Consider the following 19,530-nt stretch of genomic DNA (forward strand, 5'->3'; position numbering starts at 1 on the left):
AAGTGTTTTGTTTTGCTCTTTGTCAGTGGTTTGTCTTTGTTGTTTTGTTGTCTGGTTGTATACTATTGCTTTGTTTTCCTCTGTCTTGTTTTCGTGCATGTTAGTGTCTCCACAGGTCTGTCTGAATAGGACAGGCTGGATGAACTATCTGGAGGAAAAACAATGGGACTGACAGTTCCGGGGGGGATTTGGGGTGGGGGTGGGGTAAGGAAGCGATGTCAACAAACACAGGGACAAGGGAACAACATGGGACCCAAAATGGTAGACAGAGGGGAGTGACAGGCCTGGTGGGGAATGATCAAGGGTAAGGTTGCGTAGAGAAGAGGTATAGCTGTAGCCCAGGTGGTGACGGAGCATGGTAGTAGGGCAGGAGGAAAGTCAAGGGAGATAGAGGAAAGAGCTAGGAGTCAAAGGGCATTTATGGAGGTCTAGACAAAGACATGTACATGCAAATATATATATGAGGATGGAGAAATAGATCTATGTGTCTATATTTATAGGTTAAGTATTAAGGTGGTGGAAGGACCTTGGGCATCTACTCAAACAATCCCTGAATGCATGAATACTTTCTTTTATTAAATTGGAACTCTATGATCCTCACTCTCCCGACACAACTGCTGAAGCCAAAGTGGGTAAACAAGTAAATGTGTTGAAGAAAGCTGATGGTGCCCGGCTATCAAAAGAGATAGTGACTGGGGTCTTAAAGGCTTGAAGATAAACAAGCGGCCATCTAGCTCAGAAGCAACAAAGCCCACATGGAAGAACACACCAGCCTGTGTGATCGAGTGGTCCCGAAGGGATCAGTTATCAGGCATCAAAGAACAAAAAATCATATCAATGGTGCACACCTCCATGATAGGGTCGCTGAACACAAATGGGTGCATGAGCAAATGTGGTGAAGAAAGCTGATGGTGCCCGGCTATCAAGAGATAGTGTCTGGGGTCTTAAAAGCTTGAAGGTGAACAAGCGGCCATCTAGCTCAGAAGCAAAAAAAAGCCCACATGGAAGAAGCACACTAGCCAGTGTGATCACGAGGTGCCAAAGGGACCAGGTATAAGGCATCATGCAAAAAAAAGACATATGTCTATTATATATATATATATATATATATATATATATATATATATATATATATATATATATATCATATTGAATGAAGGGTGAAGGGGGAAGTGCAGAGTGGAGACCCAAGGCCCAAGTGTCGGCTACTGGAGATCCCCTCATAGAGGGGTTTAGGAGAGGAGATGGGTCAGTCAGGGTGCGAGGTAGTACCAATGAAGAACACAGCTTTCCCCCAGATCCTGGATGCTTCCCCCCCAACTACCATAATCCGAATTCTACCTTGCAGGACTGGATAGGGCAGAGGTTGTACACTGGTGCATATGAGGGCTGGAGGCACAGGGAATCCAGGGTGGATGATACCTTCAGGACCAAGGGTGTGAGGGGCTATGCTGGGTGAGTGGAGGGTGAGTGGTTTAGAAAGGGGGAACTGATTACAAGGATCCACATGTGACCTCCTCCCTGGGAGATGGACAGCAGAGAAGGGGGGAAGGAAGACTCTGGATAGGGTAATATATGACAAAATAACAATGTATAAATTATCAAGGGCACATGAGGGAGGGGGGGTGGGGATGAAGGGGGGGAAAAAAAGAGGACCTGATGCAAAGGGCTTAATTGGAAAGCAAATGCTTTGAGAATGATTGGGGAAGGGAATGTGTGGATGTGCTTTATACAATTGATGTATGTATATGAATGGATTGTGATAAGAGTTGTATGAGCCCCTAATAAAATGATTTAAAAAAATGAAAGTGTGGTGAAGGGTGATGGGGACCAGCTATCGAGAGCTATAGTATCTGGGATATTAAAGGCTTGAAGGTAAACAAGCGGCCATCTAGCCCAGAAGTAACAAAACCCATATGGAAGTAGCACACCTGCCTGTGTGATCACAAGGTGTTGCAGGGATCAGGTATCAAACACCAAAGAACATAAAAAGCCTATCACTGTGAATAAGGGAAAGTGTGGAGTGGGGACCCAAGACCCAGTGTAGGCAACTGGCCATCCCTAAGGAGATGAGCCAGTTATGGTACAGTGTAACATTCATGAAACACACATCTTTCCTCTAGTTCTTAAATGCTTCCGCTCCCCCATCCGCAGCTCCCACCCCCAGCAATATGATCCCAATTCTAACTTACAATCCTGGCTAGACCAGAGGATGCACACTGGTGCAGATAGGAACTGGAAACACAAGGAATCCAAGACACATGATCCCTTCAGGACCAGTACTGAGTGGTAATACCAGAGGTTGGAGGGAAGGTGGCGTAGAAAGGGGGAACCGAATACAAGGATCTGCATATAACCTCCACCCTTGGGGATGGACAACAAAAAAGTGGGTGATGGGAGACTTTAGGCATTGTAAGATATGATAAAATAAAAATTTATATATTACCAGGGTTCGTAAGGGAGGGGGAAATGGGGAGGATGGGGACAAATGAGGGAGCTGATACCAAGGGCTCAAGTAGAAAGCAAATTTTTTGAGAATGATGAGGGCAACATGTGCTTGACACAGTGGATTTGTATACGTATTGTGATAAGAGTTGTACAAGCCCCCAATAAAATTATTTAAATAACAAAAAAGACTGAGAGCCCACGAATTGGTAATTTTTTTTTAACCAATGACACACTGGAAAAAGAGCTAGTTACAAAAATATACAAAACTCTGTATTCCCTGTGTTTCCAGTTACCACCTGTATCAGTGTACAACCACCGGTTCAACCAGATTTTCAATGTAGAACTGGGATCATGATAGTTGGATGTATGTATGGATTGTGATAAGCATTGTATGAGCCCCCAATAAAATGATTTTTAAAATATATCCTTAAATATATATATATATATATATACAGAACTCTACAACATATCAATAAGAAAACAAGACCCAACGAAAAAAATGGGACAAACATATGAACAGACAGTTCACCAAAAATGAGGTACCTATGATTAACATATAAAAAATGCTCACAATCACTAGCCTTCAGGAAAACCACAATGAGATAGCACTTAAGTCCTACAATGCCAGCCCAAACCAAAGAAGCAAAACAACAAATGCTGGAGAGGATCTGGAGGAATTGGGATTCATATATACTGCTGGAAGACATAAATGCATAGAGCCATCATGGAAAACAATGTGGCACTCCTTAAAACAACCAGAACATGAAATCCCATATATCCAGCAATACCAAGATTAGGCATCATGGAATTCATAGAAATATATTTTTAAAATCAACAAAGTAAAAGAGATAAAGCTCAATCGAAGAGAAATATTAAAAACTACAATAGATTTTAAATGGGTCAAAAAGTATCTCAAAGGATAAAGGGTTATATTTTAACTTAACTGCATCTGCAATAACCTACCTTCCAAAGAATGCTGCATGAGAGCAAGGCTATTCGCATCTCTATTCTATAGCCACAGTATTTCTCCAGTTAATGTAGTTAACATGGGTCAAAAGAGAGATCAAATGTAAAATCAGATATTGGTCTTGATATCAATGCACATATGCACACAGCATCAGTCATTAGGCTTTCCCAGTCTCTGTATTCGTAGGATTTCCTACAGGATTTCCTCTAAAGTCATACAATGTGGCAGACATTTCGTTCAGCCTTTCTAGGCAGTTTGTGCATCAGCTTAGCCTGAGCTTTGCGGAACATCAAAGAAAATGTAATTGGATACTGGAGGCACTGTCAGTCACTAAATGCATACGCACTGCCACATTCCCTGTATTCATGTGGTTTCTCTGCTGTACAAATCCTCTATTGTCACATGACACCATTTGGGCTAAAGGCCAGCCAACCAGGACTACATTGGTTAAAATCCTAATGTAGTTTACTGACACACTGAGAGAAACCAAGGAGGGTATTTGCAAAGTCACTATATTGCCAGAGCTTTCCTTGTCATTGAGATCACTGGTAATGTGATGTCACCTGACTTCCTGTGGAGAGCTTTTCCATCTTGATTGAACTTAAGGTTTTTAAATTTTGTGTATTTGTCAAGAAGACTGAGAAACACAGGTAAAAGTTTGTTACCCACACTCATTACAGCTACATGGTAACTATCCTACATGAAATCATTGATGAGACATGAGCTCTTAATTTTTTTAAAACTTTATGATTTAAAACTTTACAGAGTAAATTGGTTTCAACAATTCATACATTAATGGCAATCCCCAAGACATACCAGCATTCTTCCCACTTCAGCCCTCCTTGTTTTTATATTATTTATCCTTCTTTCCTATCCCTTCTTGCTTTCAAGAGTTCTTATCCATAAGCAAACGCTGTTCTTTTTATTTAGTATGGTTGATTGTTCTAAGGAGTATACCTCAGATGTTAATCTTCCCCTCCTAGCTTATAGATTGTTGGGCTGAAAGCTGAGTCAGAGGCGTGAGTACAGGTCCAAGACTGAAGAGTCGCTGAAGTCCATAATTTGGGGATTCCAAGTCTCCATCAGAACAGTGATCTATTTTAGGATTTTGGTTTGTTCTTTCTTCTCCCACTCAACTCAGTACCCTCTTTTGTGATCACTTTCAGAGTAATTAGTAGTGGAAGATGGGCACCATCTAGTTCTTCTTGTCTCAGGGTTATAGAGGCTGAGGTTTGCTGTGGTCAATTCATCTTCAGGATGAATTGTTCCCACACATCTTCTATTTCTTTTATTCTTATTTTATGGTACTACTCTGCTGTCTGGGGAGGGAGGGTAAACAAAGAGCATGCAAGTGTGGCAGGCACAACTGGCATCTGGGTGGTTACTATACTGGTTGGTACATCTGTGATCAAGAAACACCAGGTTCAGCTCTCTTTTGGGCACTGAAAGAGCAATGAGGTACCCATGCACTGTGGAAGTCTGGAAGGTCATCTGCCCCCAAAATGGTGGGCCATGTTAGTAGAGGGACATCAACACAGAACATGGATACCCATATGGTAAATCACAACTGTTTCCACACATGGCCCAGGGCAAACTCTAGCACCTCTTCCTTTGTTTTGAAGGTTTTGTTATACTAACTCCAATGAAAGGTTTTCTTGTTGAGAATTTTCTCGTGTTTAATGAGACCTGACTTCCACAAAGAAGATGTTCCATATTTAATTCATGCAAAGGGCTTCTTTCATTTGTGAAATCTCTGATGTGCTGTAAGGCATCACGGCTGGGTGAAAGCTTTACCACACTCAACACATAAAATGTTTTTCTCCGGTATGATTCCACAGATGAGTTTTGAATAAAGCCTTTGCCACCTTCACTATATACATGGGTTTTCTCTCTCTCCAGGATAAGTTTGCTGATTAACAATGAGCTTATTCTTCCTGAGAAAGGATTTGCCACATTCACCACATACATGGAGTTTAGATCCTGTATGAAATCTCCAATATGCTAGTAAGGTATGGTTTATGGCTAACAGCTTTACCAAACTCAATACATACATAGGGTTTATCTCCTGTATAAATTCATAGATGTGGGAAACAGAAAGCTTTCTCCCAAATCATCTCCCCCAAACATGTTAAGACTTAGGACACTGCTTACAGCTAATGGTAAATGATTGTCAAGTTACCTCCCTGAAGGCAGTCAGCTGTCAGACTACTGTCTGGTCCCACCACAAGTAGGGTCCACTCCCTGCTGTTAAGAACGATGGGCAACTTCTCCCGAAAGGTTTTCAGCCATCACTTTGATCCCTGCAGGGTGGGTTTACACCCTACTGATAATGGTTTCTATTGTGATCCAGAGAACAGGTCAAACTGGATCAGTGAAATCCAAAATTAGGATGCCATCCTGAACCTAGGATCCACCCATCTTGTCACCCAATCCCTCCTCTTCCTATTGCGTATATATCCCTATATCACACCCCCCCACCCCACCCATTACGGTATTACCTATAGAACAACGCTTTCTTGTGACATGTCTTCCCCTGTAATTGGGGAGTTGCACATCCCCAGAGAATATAAAAGCCTTGGTTAGCAATAAATCTATCTCCACGTGGAATACCAAGTGAGGCTGAGGTGAGCATGCTAACATGAAATGCGTCCGACTCCATTATTTCAATTTCTCTTCTATCTCTCATGCTCTCTATAACTTTATCATAATCTTTACTTATTATCATTGTCCAATTGCGGCTACCGGACCTATGATGATGTGTTAGGGGCTGGTTTCCCTCACACATAAATTTTGAGATTTCCTTTCTGAATGAAACTTGTGCCATATTCACTACATTCTCGGGGTTTCTCTCCTGTATGAGTTCCCTGATAAACGCTGAGGTCCTTCTTCCTGATAAAGCCTTTTCCACCTTCATCGCATCCATTGGACTTCTCTCCAGTATGAGGTAACTGATGTTAAGTGAGGGAATTCTTCCTGATAAAGGCTTTTCCACATTCATCACATACTGGGTTTTCTCTAGAGCAGGGGTGTCTAAATTAAAATGAACAACTTTGATTTTGTGATTTCACTCATCTTCAGTAGTTAAAGCGTTAATGAAGGAATTAGGTGTACAGCATAGCCTTGATCTTCCCTAAGTGCTATTTCCTTCATAATAATTTTTCTATTTACATTTTATTTCAGATTTTACCTTAGGGGCCACACGTGGCTTACAGGCCACCAGTTTGACAACCCTCCTGTAGAATATGAGATCGCTGATGAACAGTGATGTCTTCCTTCCAAATAAAGGCTTTGCCACATTAATTACATACATAGGGTTTCTCTCCAGTATGAATTCGCTGATGGTAAATGAGAGAAGTCTTCCCGATAAAAGCTTTTCCACATTCACCACATTCATAGGGTTTCTCTCCAGTATGAGTTCGCTGATGATAAATGAGAGCAGTTTTCCCAGTAAAGGCTTTGCCACATTCATCACATACATAGGGTTTCTCTCCAGTATGCGTTCGCTGATGGTAAGTGAGGGCACTCTTGCTGATAAAGGCTTTGCCACATTTATCACATACATGGGTTTTTTCTCCAGTATGAGTTCGCTGATGATAAGTGAGAGCAGTCTTGCCGATAAAGGCTTTGCCACATTTATCACATACATGGGATTTTTCTCCAGTATGAGTTCGCTGATGATAAGTGAGAGCAGTCTTCCCAGTTAAGGCTTTGCCACATTGATCACATACATAGGGTTTCTCTCCAGTATGAGTTCTCTGATGAAGAGTGAGCCTGCTCTTCCAGTTGAAGGCTTTTCCACATTTATCGCATACATAGGGTTTCTCTCCAGTATGAGTTCGCTGATGATAAAGGAGAGCAGGTTTCCCAATAAATGTTTTTCCACATTCATCACATACATAGGGTTTCTCTCCAGTATGAGTTCGCTGATGAACAGTGAGCTCGTTCTTCCAGTTAAAGGTTTTTCCACATTCACCACATACATGGGGTTTTTCTCCTGTATGAGTTCGTAGATGAGTTTTCAGATGTATTTTCTGAATGAAGCCTTTGCCACATTCACCACATACATGGGGCTTCTCTCCAGTATGAGTTTGTAGATGAGCTTTAAAATGTATTTTCTGAATGAAGCCTTTGCCACATGCACCACATACATAGGGTTTCTCTCCAGTATGAGTTCGCTGATGAAGAGTGAGCCCATTCTTCCAGTGAAAGGCTTTTCCACATTCATCACATACATAGGGTCTCTCTCCAGTATGAGTTCGCTGATGAACAGTGAGCTTGTACTTCCAGAGAAAGGCTTTTCCACATTCATCACATACATGGGGTTTTTCTCCTGTATGAGTCCGTAGATTTGTTTTGAGATGTGTTTTCTGAATGAAGCCTTTCCCATATTCATTACATACATGGAGTTTCTCTGCAGTATGAGTTTGCTGATGAGCAGTGAGATCACTCTTCCTGGTGAAGTCTTTCCCACATTCACTGCATACATAGGGCATCCCTGCCCCATGAGTTTCACGATATCCCTTGAGGTAGGATTTACTGTGATAAGTTTTGTCACATTCCAAGCATTTATATAGCTTTTTTCTTTCATGAGCTTTTTGATAAAATTCATTGAGTTTGAACATTTTATTGAATTCTTGCCCACAACGACTGCATTCATAGGTCTTATCTGGTTTATCAATGATCTCATGCTCATAGAGCAAAGACTCCTTGATGAAGGCTGTCCCACATTTATCACCTGTGTGTGGTTTCTCAATTTCATCAGATTCCTGGTGTTGAATCCACTGTGACTTCAGAAGCCTGGATTGTTCACACTCAGGAAATTTCATTTCATTAAAAAATTGCTCTTGTTCAATGTGGAGGAAAGTTTCCTCATCTTGCTTGAGCACAAATGACTTCTGTGTTTTGTTGCTTCTGTCCTGATTTAATTTCAGAATCATTAAATCTGATTTAACAATTCTTTCATATAAACTGAACATCTCATAAGTTTCCTTTGGTAGGAAATTATTTTTGTGCTGATAAACAGTACTTTCCAATGTATTAAATTTATAGCATTGTTCCATTCTGTCCATGTATCTTTCACATTGCAAGTGCTCAAGCAAATGATCATTATCTTTCTGGATATCTATAAAAGAACAGAAAATTGACTTTTCAACAACTTGATTTACAATGGACCCCTTAAAATATGCATTGACACAAAGTAGATCTTTAGTAATAACCCTCTTGTATGAATATAAATAAACACTATGCTTAATGCTTATTGTTCATTGGATGAAATAAAATTGTGTAAATAATCCAAATGTTAAAAATAGTTCTTGTAGAAATCAGGGTTGATATGAAAGTGATGCATGGATACAGATTAGGTATTTGCTTAAAGAGGTACATGAAAATATACAACAAATGTACTAGAAGGAACAAATTGAAACCAATAGACTGAAGGTGTGATAAGGCTTGCTAGTTCCAATTGGTAGAGGTTAGATGTATTCATTTCATCAACCTTTACTGAAAGACAACTAAATACTAGATAAAGTAGTGAATGTGAAAAATGCCAAATGTTCTACTTGGGAGAAACGCATTTTTACAGGTATATAGGAAAGGTATTATGGTACAGAAACATATTCTTAATGTTTATGGAGTCTGTATTCTAGCTTACACCACTTATCTTACAGTGTTGTTCTGTGGTGGCTTGCAAGTTGTTTTGATGCCAGAAGCAATGCCACCCAGTATTTCAAATACAAGCAGGATCACCCATAGTAGACAGGTCTTAGTAGACTCTCCAGAAATAGGGATTGGGGGAAGACATAGTGATCTACTTCTGGAACATGCAGCCCTCAGATTTAATGGCAATGAAATAACAATGAACAAGTACTAAATCCTCAAAGTACAGTCAACAATAATGATGCAGATAGAAGAAGAGCTTTGGGAACCTTCAGTACTTGACATGACATGATTGAAAAGGAAAAAAAAATAGCTGTAAACATCCTCTAATAATTGGAAAATGGCATACATGAAAATCATGAAAAATTTGCAAGTTGTCAAAACAAAATGGAATGTTAAAAGATTGATAGTTTACGCATTATTCAAATTTAGTAGACCGGTACTGGCTATTTTTAATTAGATAATCAGGTGGTTTATAAAGTTGAGATTGACAAATTCAAGAAGATTGGCATCATATTCATTATCCAAAAGCACATTGAAAGATCTTCCCTGAAGGATTGGTTTGTCAGTGGTAGGCAAGACCACTTACTACCAGTGTTATTTAGATTTGTGCGCCAATTAAAGCAAACATAAAGTGAGGGATCCAGCCCCAATGTGGAATGGGCCCTTAGTAATTGCATATGCAATTAAAGAAGATAGAGCAGACAGCAAAAACGGTAGAGTTGCCTCATCTCTGGTGCCGGAATAAGAGCGCCAGGACGTTTAACAGTGAGTTCATATGGTAGCGAGGTATGCAAACCTCCAGAAGGCAAGACACAACATAACAGACAAGTGTGAATGTGGGAATAACCTGAATTTTTATTATAATCTGCCGACAACACTTCCAACCATGGGCCTTGACAAAGTCAGTTCATGAAGGAGCATTTAAAGAAGGCTCCACCAAGGAAGGTCCCTTCCGCGAACCCCGTGAACCCTTTGGAATTATTAGCCTGATATCATTATTGAAAATTGTAGCTGCTGTCTGGTTCCTGATAATTTTGATCACTTACCCTTTTAGGAAACAACAGATGTCAACTGAGGAATATTCCCCAGAAGTTGAGGTTACTTCCCTTCCTATGGTTTGGAAAGATCCATGTCCTGACTGCGAGCAAAGTGTATTGTATAATAAAACTAGAAACTGGATGCCAGAAACCCCACTTAAGGAATTTATGTTCGATCCTGAGCAGGCTGAGCTAGTGCAACCAAAACTCACAGAAATCTCAGAGGCTCTTTTGGAAGCTTCTGTGTAAGACTTTAAAAAAATTATCATCCTCTTCCCACAGTTTTTCCCTTTCCTTATATTGGTTACAGCATAGGGGTTAAAATACGGCATCCCCCTCCAGGAAATAACCCAAAGAGAAATAGAGCACCTGACCCTGATTTACCTTATACAGGGGCTTGTAATGAAAATGGCATAAGAATGGTTAACAAAGAAGGTGAACAAGTTCATTTTAGTAGTTTAAGTTTTATGGAAAGGTTAGCAAGAGGAAGGCCCCGTGGTGTTTGAAGTCCACGGAAACAAAGCTACCTATTGTGAGGCAACGCATATCTTGGTACAGAAAGACTTTTGGGAGTTTAATTTATGGGAACTTGGTGGAAAAGAAAGAACAAGAAATGAAAACCCTAGAGGAACAGCCCAAGAAGGAACATAAAGAACAGCCAAAGCCTGTCAAGTAATTTTTGAAAATGAAATGTATTAATGCTTTAATGATTTCATAGTTAGAACAATGCACCCTAGTTGGATGAAGTGTGCTCAGTTATTGTTAGAAGGTTTATGTCTATCACCCTTGTAGTTGAGAAAGTTGTAGTTTCAAGATGTACTAATTTTTAACCAAGAATCACGATGTGATTTATGTAACTTGTCATGGTCTTGTGGCCTGAGAATTTCCTGATGAATGATCTCAGGCCATAAGCTTTAAGGCAAGAAAAAGAATATATATGCTGAAGCTTTGCATGAATAAAATTGTAACAGTCACCCGTGACCTTTGAGTCGTGTGGTTTCTGTCTCCTCGCCCACCGGCCATTACCCACCTTGAGGGACCCCCGGACCTTGCTGCAGATAGACTGCAAAAATAATCGTTTTATTAGGGGTTCATACAACTCTTATCATAATCCATACATACATCAACTGTGTAAAGCACATTTGTGCATTCAGTGCCCTTATCATACTCAAAACATTTGCTCTCCACTTAAGCCCCTGGAATCAGGTCCTCATTTTTCCCCTCCCTTCCCGCTCCCCCCTCCCTCATGAACCCTTGATAAATTATAAATTATTATTTTGTCATATCTTGCCTGTCCAACATCTCCCTTCACTCACTTTTCTGTTGTCCGTCCCCCATGGAGGAGGTCACATGTGGATCCTTTTAATCGGTTCCCCCTTTAAAGCCCACCCTCCCTCTATGCTCCCAGTATCTCCACTCATACCACTGGTCCTGAAGGGATCATCCACCCTGGATTCCATGTGTTTCTGGTTCCTATCTGTACCAGTGTACACCGTCTGTCCAAGCCAGACATACAAGGTAGAATTCAGATCAAGAGAGTGTGGGAGGAGGAAGCATTTAGGAACTAGAGGAAAGTTGTATTTTTCATCGTTGCTACATCACACACTGTCTGGCTGATCACCTCCCGAAGACCCCTCTGCAAGGGGATATCCAGTGGTCTAATAATGGGCTTTGGGTCTCCACTTCGCACTCCCTCCCTTATTCACTCTGGTAAGATTTTTTGTTCTGATGATGCCTGATACATGATCCCTTCAACACCTTGTGATAACACAGGCTGGTGTGCTTCTTCCATGTGGGCTTTGTTGCTTCTAAGCTAGATGGCCGCTTGTTTACCTTCAAGCCTTTAAGACCCCAGATGCTACATCTTTTGATAGCTAGGCACCATCAGCTTTCTTAGCCACATTGACTTATGCATCCATTTGTCTTCAGTGATCATATCATGGAGGTGAGCACACAATGATATGATTTTTTGTTCTTTGATGCCTAATAACTGATCGCTTCGGCATCTCGTGATCACACAGGCTGGTGTGCTTCTTCCATGTGGGCTTTGTTGCTTCGAGTTAGATGGCCACTAGTTTACCTTGAAGCCTTTAAGACCCCAGATGCTATATCTTTTGGTAGCTGGTCACCATCAGCTTTCAGCACCACATTTGTTTATTCACCCGCTTTGTCTTCAGTGGTTGTGTCGGGAAGGTGAGCATGATAGAAGAAAATATTTTTTCATTCAGGACCTGAATTCTTTTAGAATACTTCATGAAAAGTATCAGGATGTGGGAAGGTGAGGGCCAAGAAGAATGGTGCAGACAAATTATTTATTCTCAGAATGAAGGAAGACTGCAAAGCCTGGTATCTAGGTGGAGAGGCATTCACACTTGTAAGCTGGAAGAGTCCCAGTTACATTCTCCTAATTAAAAATCATCCCCACAATATCCTCTCATTATAGTGTTACCTTAATGATACCTCATACCAGCACATGGCTAATTACTATCTGCCAGTAGCTTTAACTACAAAAGCAGATGTGTTGTTATTGTTCGCCCTGCTAAGGAGACAGTTACTCTACTCCACCTGCCCTCAACACTGGTCTTAAATTGCTCATCCAATTATTTCAGGCATCCCAGATTAAAGATCCTGCCTACCTTGTTAGGTAGGTAGGTGTCTGTGAGGTGGGGAGGGGGGCTGCATGCCCTGAGATTACATAAATTAGTGAAAAATACAAAGTCTTTTTATTGCTGCCCTTCAATTACACAACATTTTATGATACATTCAGAGGGCATTTAAGAGACAAAGGGATAGTTGATTCCTTGAGTGACAGCAACAAAGGGAAGCTGATTGTTTTTATAGCTAGGCAACTTTTAGCTGAGTAGCAAGAAGTCAGCTGCCTGTAGGAGCTGTACACTAACATCTTACTGGAGGGCAGTTGTGGGGAAAACTCTATCTGGGGATTGTGCATTTCAGCTCTAGCTTTATCCTTGGGGCTTGAGAAGGTTTTCTTCTAACACTAGTACTGGTCTTCCATGCTCTGTGGTCAGGAGTATAGAGATAAGGCTGCTTTCATCCAGGTTCTGTTTTCCACAATAAAGAAATTGAGGGTGGAGGAGGGAGAGGATAAAGTGGAGCCAATACCAAGGAATTTAAGAACAAAACGTTTCAAACTGTGGCAGCAATTGTATAGTACTCCTCCATGTAATTGAACTATGGGATGTTATGATATCTATAAGAGCTCCCAACAAAATATTGAAAAACATATATATTGAAAATTTCACATGAGTTTTGCAGCCTGATATTGATCAACCATACAATCATATACAGTGATGAATGTAAAATTTCTGGAAAGTATCAGTAATTGGAAAATGTAACAGTAGTGACAGGACATACAAGTTTACTGATAAAATTTTGAGACTAATGATGAATTCATACCAAATTTCTTATTAAGCACCAGAAATGGAAACTATACATATGGATCTTTCGGAATGGAACAAATGAAAATCAAATCAACCACATCTATAGAAAGAAATGGTGGAAAAGCTCATTAGTCAAAACATGCCTAGGGGTTAACTGTCGAACGGATCAATTGCTCAAATCCAAGTAAAAGCAAGGAAAAGTAGCTAGATCACAGAGCTGAGAGACTACGTAAAAATAAACTTGAGGAATAAAAGACTGATGACTGAAGACTAGTGACTGAGACCAGATGAGATGTGGGATGACACGAAAGACATCTTACATATGGAAGCCAAAAGGCTACTCAAAAGACAGAAAAGAGAGCAATGTTGAATATATTACTCATTTTTTGAATAACAGCAATAAAATCTATTGGAATATACTGCAAAAATGTTCTTTAGAAGCAGCAAAGGTCATCGTTCGTGTATTGGAACCTGTTAAGAAGGGGTGGGCCTAAGGAAGGCACACTGCATACTAAGGAATACACAGCAGACATGTGCACAATGAAAAAAAAAAACATGCCCTTTCCACTTCCAAAATTATTGGAGGAACAGACAACTTTAAAAAATCTTACAGGTAGAAAAAAATTTAAGGTATAGTACTAAAATATACTTTAAGCTGATAATTTTTTTGCTAGGAAGATAATTTTAGATACCTGAAAATAACAGAAGTCATAAACGTGTTTCACCAAAAGGAGTAAAATATGGAGAAACATGTCTGTTAAAGAATTCCAACAGAGAAGGCAATTTGACCATCTCTATAAGAAAACAGAAAGAACTTATATCACCTGCATGAAGAAAATTTTAAAAGAACAGGACAACAAATGAGAAAATGGACACCAAAACCTTTAGAGAAAATCCAAGGGGGGAAGCTAAGGAAGCACAAAGGAGACCTGTTTATGGTGGGAGTTCAAGATCCAAGATGGTGCTGCATACTGCAAAGGGAAATCCATTCTTACCCAGTAGGGGAGGAATGTGCTGTGCTCAGAGGACAGTCACAAATTCAGAATTCTCTGTTTGGAGATTGTCTAGCAAGATGGATTTTCATAGTAAAGTGGAAGCATGCAAAAGAGGAAATTTCAGAATGTTAAAGAAAGAAACTTATTCAAGCAAACATATAATAGTGTAAAACAAGTAAATGGAAATTTAATTTCATAAGAGCTACATGTCTACTTTACTCAACATCTAGAAGAATTCAAAGAAGTGTGCAATTTTATGCATTTTCTGACACCTATTATACATGTGAGCCTTCTACCAGTTGAATCAACTCGCCCAGTCAAATTGCCTTAAGGTATTTTGACCATGCATCTGAAAAAATTCCACTATAGCTTGTTTCTAATACCGAACACATTTCTCTTATTCCAATTGAGAGAAAGCTTCTGAGGTGACACTAGATAACCTGTTTATGAAAAATTACAGCATCTTAGTCACACTAAAATTAACCTAAAGTTTGTAAAGCCCGAAGAATGTTGTATTTCTAGGAAAATAATGTTCAAAGGAACAAAGTAAATAGTGTTTTCTCAAGGGTAGAAGGCCTAACCCACTAATCTTGGACCAGAGAATGCAATGAGAATCTATCGCTTTAAGAACACCACAGACACAGCAAGGATTTAAACACTTAAGATAGTAAAAGTCAATGACAGAGCCAATGACTTGAGAATTCTCCTCACCAATGGAAACCAGGTTGCGATAGTTCTCCAACATCACATCCTGATATAGTGTCTTCTGAGCAGGGTTCAGGAGCTGCCATTCCTCCCAGGTGAACTTTACAGCCACATCATTGAATGTCAGTGATTCCTGTAGTAATAGGAGTCTATTTAATGGTGTATTTTCCATTTGAAGATTTAAAAATATATATCTTACAGTAAAGAAATCAAAACAGTAATAAAAACTAACTGAGGACTTGGTAGAAAATATTTGACCTTATTTCTATATTCGCAACCATCAGCCCAGAAAACTAGCCCAATTTTCAGAAAGATCTCCATTGTTCTGAGAAATAAATGTTTTCAAATACACATTCTCCAGGCCAGCTAATGTGCCCCCACCCCCTACAATAATTCTCCATTAAGGAGCAGTCTTAAAGAAGGTACCATAATAGATTAATCATTTCTGTACGGGGCTACTTCACAATGCCTGAAGGTTATCTGTAGATCAGAGCAATCAGGTTCTGTAGCCGGTCCAACATAAATGTAGTAAATGCCTGGGGAGGGGCCCAACATAAATGTAGTAAATGCCTGGGGAGGGCTCAGGGCGGGTTTGCAGTCAAGTAGCACTAGCTCAAGATGGTAACTCACACTTTCCTTATTTATACTGTTACCCGCTGATGCTATTACCCATTGACTATGCATATGCTGACGGCATGACATGCACGCCTTATGGAAAGATCTGTAAGTTCCACTATATGTACATCCATTGGAAAATACATTCACGCTCAGTCCTGACCTGGGAAGAGAGTCCCTGTGTCCTACTGTCTGCTCTCTGTCTTTTAATATTTGTCACAATTGCAATGTCACTCCAGAGGATCACTTTTCGAGTGTTGGGGACCTCCATGCCCCAAAATAATGCACCCACTCATAACATTAGAATTTTGAGTTCCAGTGAAATTGCTCAGCGTTATACTCCCACAAAGTAGATAAACACCTGTTTATTATGAAATGGAATTAGGGCTTCTACTGGTATCACCATTATAAGAGGCTCGGAACCTTCAGTGGCAATAAGTATCAGGAACATTTCAGATGGGGGAGGTCAAACATACCTCAGCTCTCCAACATTTTTTGTCAACTCTTACACAAGTCATTCCTCTCACATGACTCTTTGTCTCAATTCTGGGTCTAGTAATCTGCTGCTGTGGCCACACAAAACTCAATAGAACAAAGTGTCTATTCATGAACAAGGTTCAACTTGGGATCAGGAACAAGCAGCTTTAACCAGAACCAAGATCAGAATGTTCACGGGCAATATCTCCCTTCCTGAGTGCAGAACAACTTTCTAAGTTATTAAAGGCCACTTTAGGACAAGCTCCTCTTGACAACCCTAAGACAAATTCTTCTCAGCCACCTTCAGACCGTATTGCCTTAATTTTAATTGCAAGGTCCTCTTGAACCTGCCATCTTTCACCACATGCTCTGCAAGGGCCACTCGTAGTTTTGTTGGGTGGACCTCTGGAGCCCTCCTTACCTTGCCTAGGCAGGGAAGGTGGTAGGTTAACCCAAGAAGCCATCATATCAAGAGGGAGAGAGAGAACTGCAGGCATAGTTTAAGAAGAGAGAGAGACATTTCCTGTCATCTGACTTGTTGATTTGGTTTTGTTAGCCCCTGTAGCCACACAGTTCAGAATGAACCCATGGATTAGGGATTTGCAGCTTCCAGAAATTCATGAGCCATTTCCTTGAATGACAACTGCAAGCCGCCTGTGTGTGCTAACTGGACAGCTCAATACACTCACTCTATGAGTCAACAGCTTGCTGCCTGACCTTCCCATTTGGGTTCCTCAGTCCCTGCAACCTATTATCTGACCAGATTCAACAACTTCACTTTGTGAGGCAGTGGACTGTGGTCTGACCTGGTGAGCTGGTTCATTAGCCTTTGCAAACACATGGATGAGGAGAACCTTACAGATTGATCCCTGACCTCTACACTGATTAGGGACTCACCAGCTTCCACATCATAAAGAGGGATTTATTTACTTGATGACTATTTAGTTTTGTAAAATGCTGGAGAGCAAATCATGGACCATCTTGAACCTCTACTTCATAGGGACCGGTCTACTGCTGCTCCTGCAAAATGAACCATAGTATTCACAGATCAAGAGCTGTGTAATGGAGATAAAGACAAGGGCAGATGGGACACAGTGAGAGAGCCAATGGTGACAGGTCCAGAAAGGACTTTTCAGCCAAGAAAGTGGCAGTCAAGATCAACAAGAGGATATCCCAAAGAAGTTGAGAGGATGCTATAAAGATGGAATTAAGAAATGAACCAACCTATAGAAGGAAAAATGTCTGATAGAGGACAGGGAAAACAGGCCTGCCCTGAAGAAGAGCAAATGTGCTTACATGATTCTTTAATATGAAAGCCAATGTGTAGCCTATTGATTCTGATATCAAATTACACCCTGTTATCTGTGACTCTGAAGTGTAATTAGCCCATGGCAACTGCAAAAAAAATTACTGAGCTGAGTAGGAGAGGGCTGTGGCAAACATACTGGTGTCATAACTGGAAATCTACTGGAGGGTACAGGTCTGTCTAAGCTCTGCCTCATACAAATCCAAGCTGATGTTGATTCTCTCTCCTGCTTCCATAGTGCGAGGAGGTGAGCTGCTGTCAACCATTTTTAAACCACTACTGCTACAGGGTCCATGTTAGATGCATTGATGAGAATGCTGCTGTTTGGGAGATTATCTAATATATAACCTTCAGAAAGAAGCTTTAAAGGAACTTACCCAAACAAAATCCCATGGAATAGTGAAAGTGAACTCTCCTAAAAAAGTGATTTTATTTCTCCTTAAAAATTATGCATAGTATATCATTTGAATGCTTCTCAGGAGCTGGCCATAGAATAATAAACTATGAGTTGGAAGATAATGTCATCCAAAGAATCCTCACTGATATATTATGTTCAATGTCAATAGTTTATGTTAATCCTATGATCAATATACTCCTAAACTTCTCCAGCCAAATATTGAAGTCAGAGTCAAAGTTTATCTCTAACTTCTAGTATTTCAAATCTCCACTTTTCCAATGAACTGAATCAGTATTACACAGGCTCCTACAATTCCAGTACGAAATACAGAAAAGGATAAAACACATCAAAATCACCTGAGCTTTGGGCATTTTCTCTGATCCTTATAACACTGCCGGCAACTGGGATGCTCTGTTTATTTTATCTGGATCAGCTAATGATGCTCACAAATTTCAATCTCTCATGAGGACACCCCCAAAATAATAATACCAGGCGCTTCTTCCTCCTTCCTCTACGCTGCTGGTGATGCACCATCTGCAAGCTGATGGGAGAATACAATGTGAGTAACACATAACCTGTAGGTCCAGATGCTGTTCTTTCCCTCTTTTTTTTTTCAGCGCCACGTGGGTTTATTTGTACAACAAACAGCACAAGAAGACACCAGCGCCATGCAGGCAGCAGCCCAGGGCTCACACCAGTCCCTCTCGCCCTCACAAAGAACTCTACTTTGTGGGAGCCTGGGGGCCTTTGGGAGCTTGAGCTGGAGCAGGGGCGCCTTTGGGAGCTTTTGCTGGTGTCGTGGCCTTGGCTGGAGCATCAGCTTTGCTTTGTGCCTTGGCCTTGGGCCGGCAGAGCCTCAGACCCTTGGCAATACGTGCACGAGCCCACTTGCCAAGCTTGGGGTGGGCAATGTAGGCCAGTCGGCTGAGCTTGCGGTTGACGCCCATTGGGATCTTGGCCTTGACCTCTGTGGGCTTCACAAGATCCTTGATGGCCTCAGCGCGAGCAGCCGCAGCCTTGGCGTTGTTTGCCTGCATTTTCTTCAGGCCCTTCTTGTTGTGCTTCTTGGCGAAGCGCATGTTCCTCAGGAACTTGGGGTCCACCCCCTTAAGAGATTCGTATCGTTGTGACCGGGGTTTTTTGATGCCGTTTCTGTGCCATTTCCGGGATTGGTTGTACGTGGTGTGGTTCTTGGATTTGGCCATGTCTACACCGACGCCTGCAGCTCCCGGAACGCCAGGGACCGGAAGAGAGAGAGAAAGTCGCGGTGCAGCCCGTTCTTTCCCTCTTAACACACAAAGTTCCCAATACTGTTAATGGTCCCCTCAATGAGTATTGGGAAGCATGCTTATAACATGAGCAAAAAAATATAAAACTCATTAATTTTAAAACATGTGAATAAAAGATTACTTTATAACAAATAGAGATTGGGCAATCAAATATAAATGTCAGAAAGAAGAAACAAAACATTTGAATCCCTACCTCACAGCACACAGAATTATCAATTCCTTACTGTGTGACTCT

General features: G+C 40.8%; 1 protein-coding gene across 1 annotated transcript; it reads right to left on the reverse strand.

Annotated features, from left to right (window-relative positions):
- Positions 1–18,627: 18,627 nt before the first annotated feature.
- LOC142427772 (large ribosomal subunit protein eL29-like) lies at positions 18,628–19,235 on the reverse strand. The gene has a single exon (XM_075532905.1). It carries the CDS (start codon positions 19,209–19,211, stop codon positions 18,729–18,731), a length of 483 nt encoding a protein of 160 aa, XP_075389020.1. The 5' UTR covers positions 19,212–19,235; the 3' UTR covers positions 18,628–18,728.
- Between the last annotated feature and the right edge of the window lie 295 nt (positions 19,236–19,530).

Source organism: Tenrec ecaudatus, chromosome 15, assembly GCF_050624435.1.
Source record: "Tenrec ecaudatus isolate mTenEca1 chromosome 15, mTenEca1.hap1, whole genome shotgun sequence".
NCBI classification, from domain to species: Eukaryota; Metazoa; Chordata; class Mammalia; order Afrosoricida; family Tenrecidae; genus Tenrec; species Tenrec ecaudatus.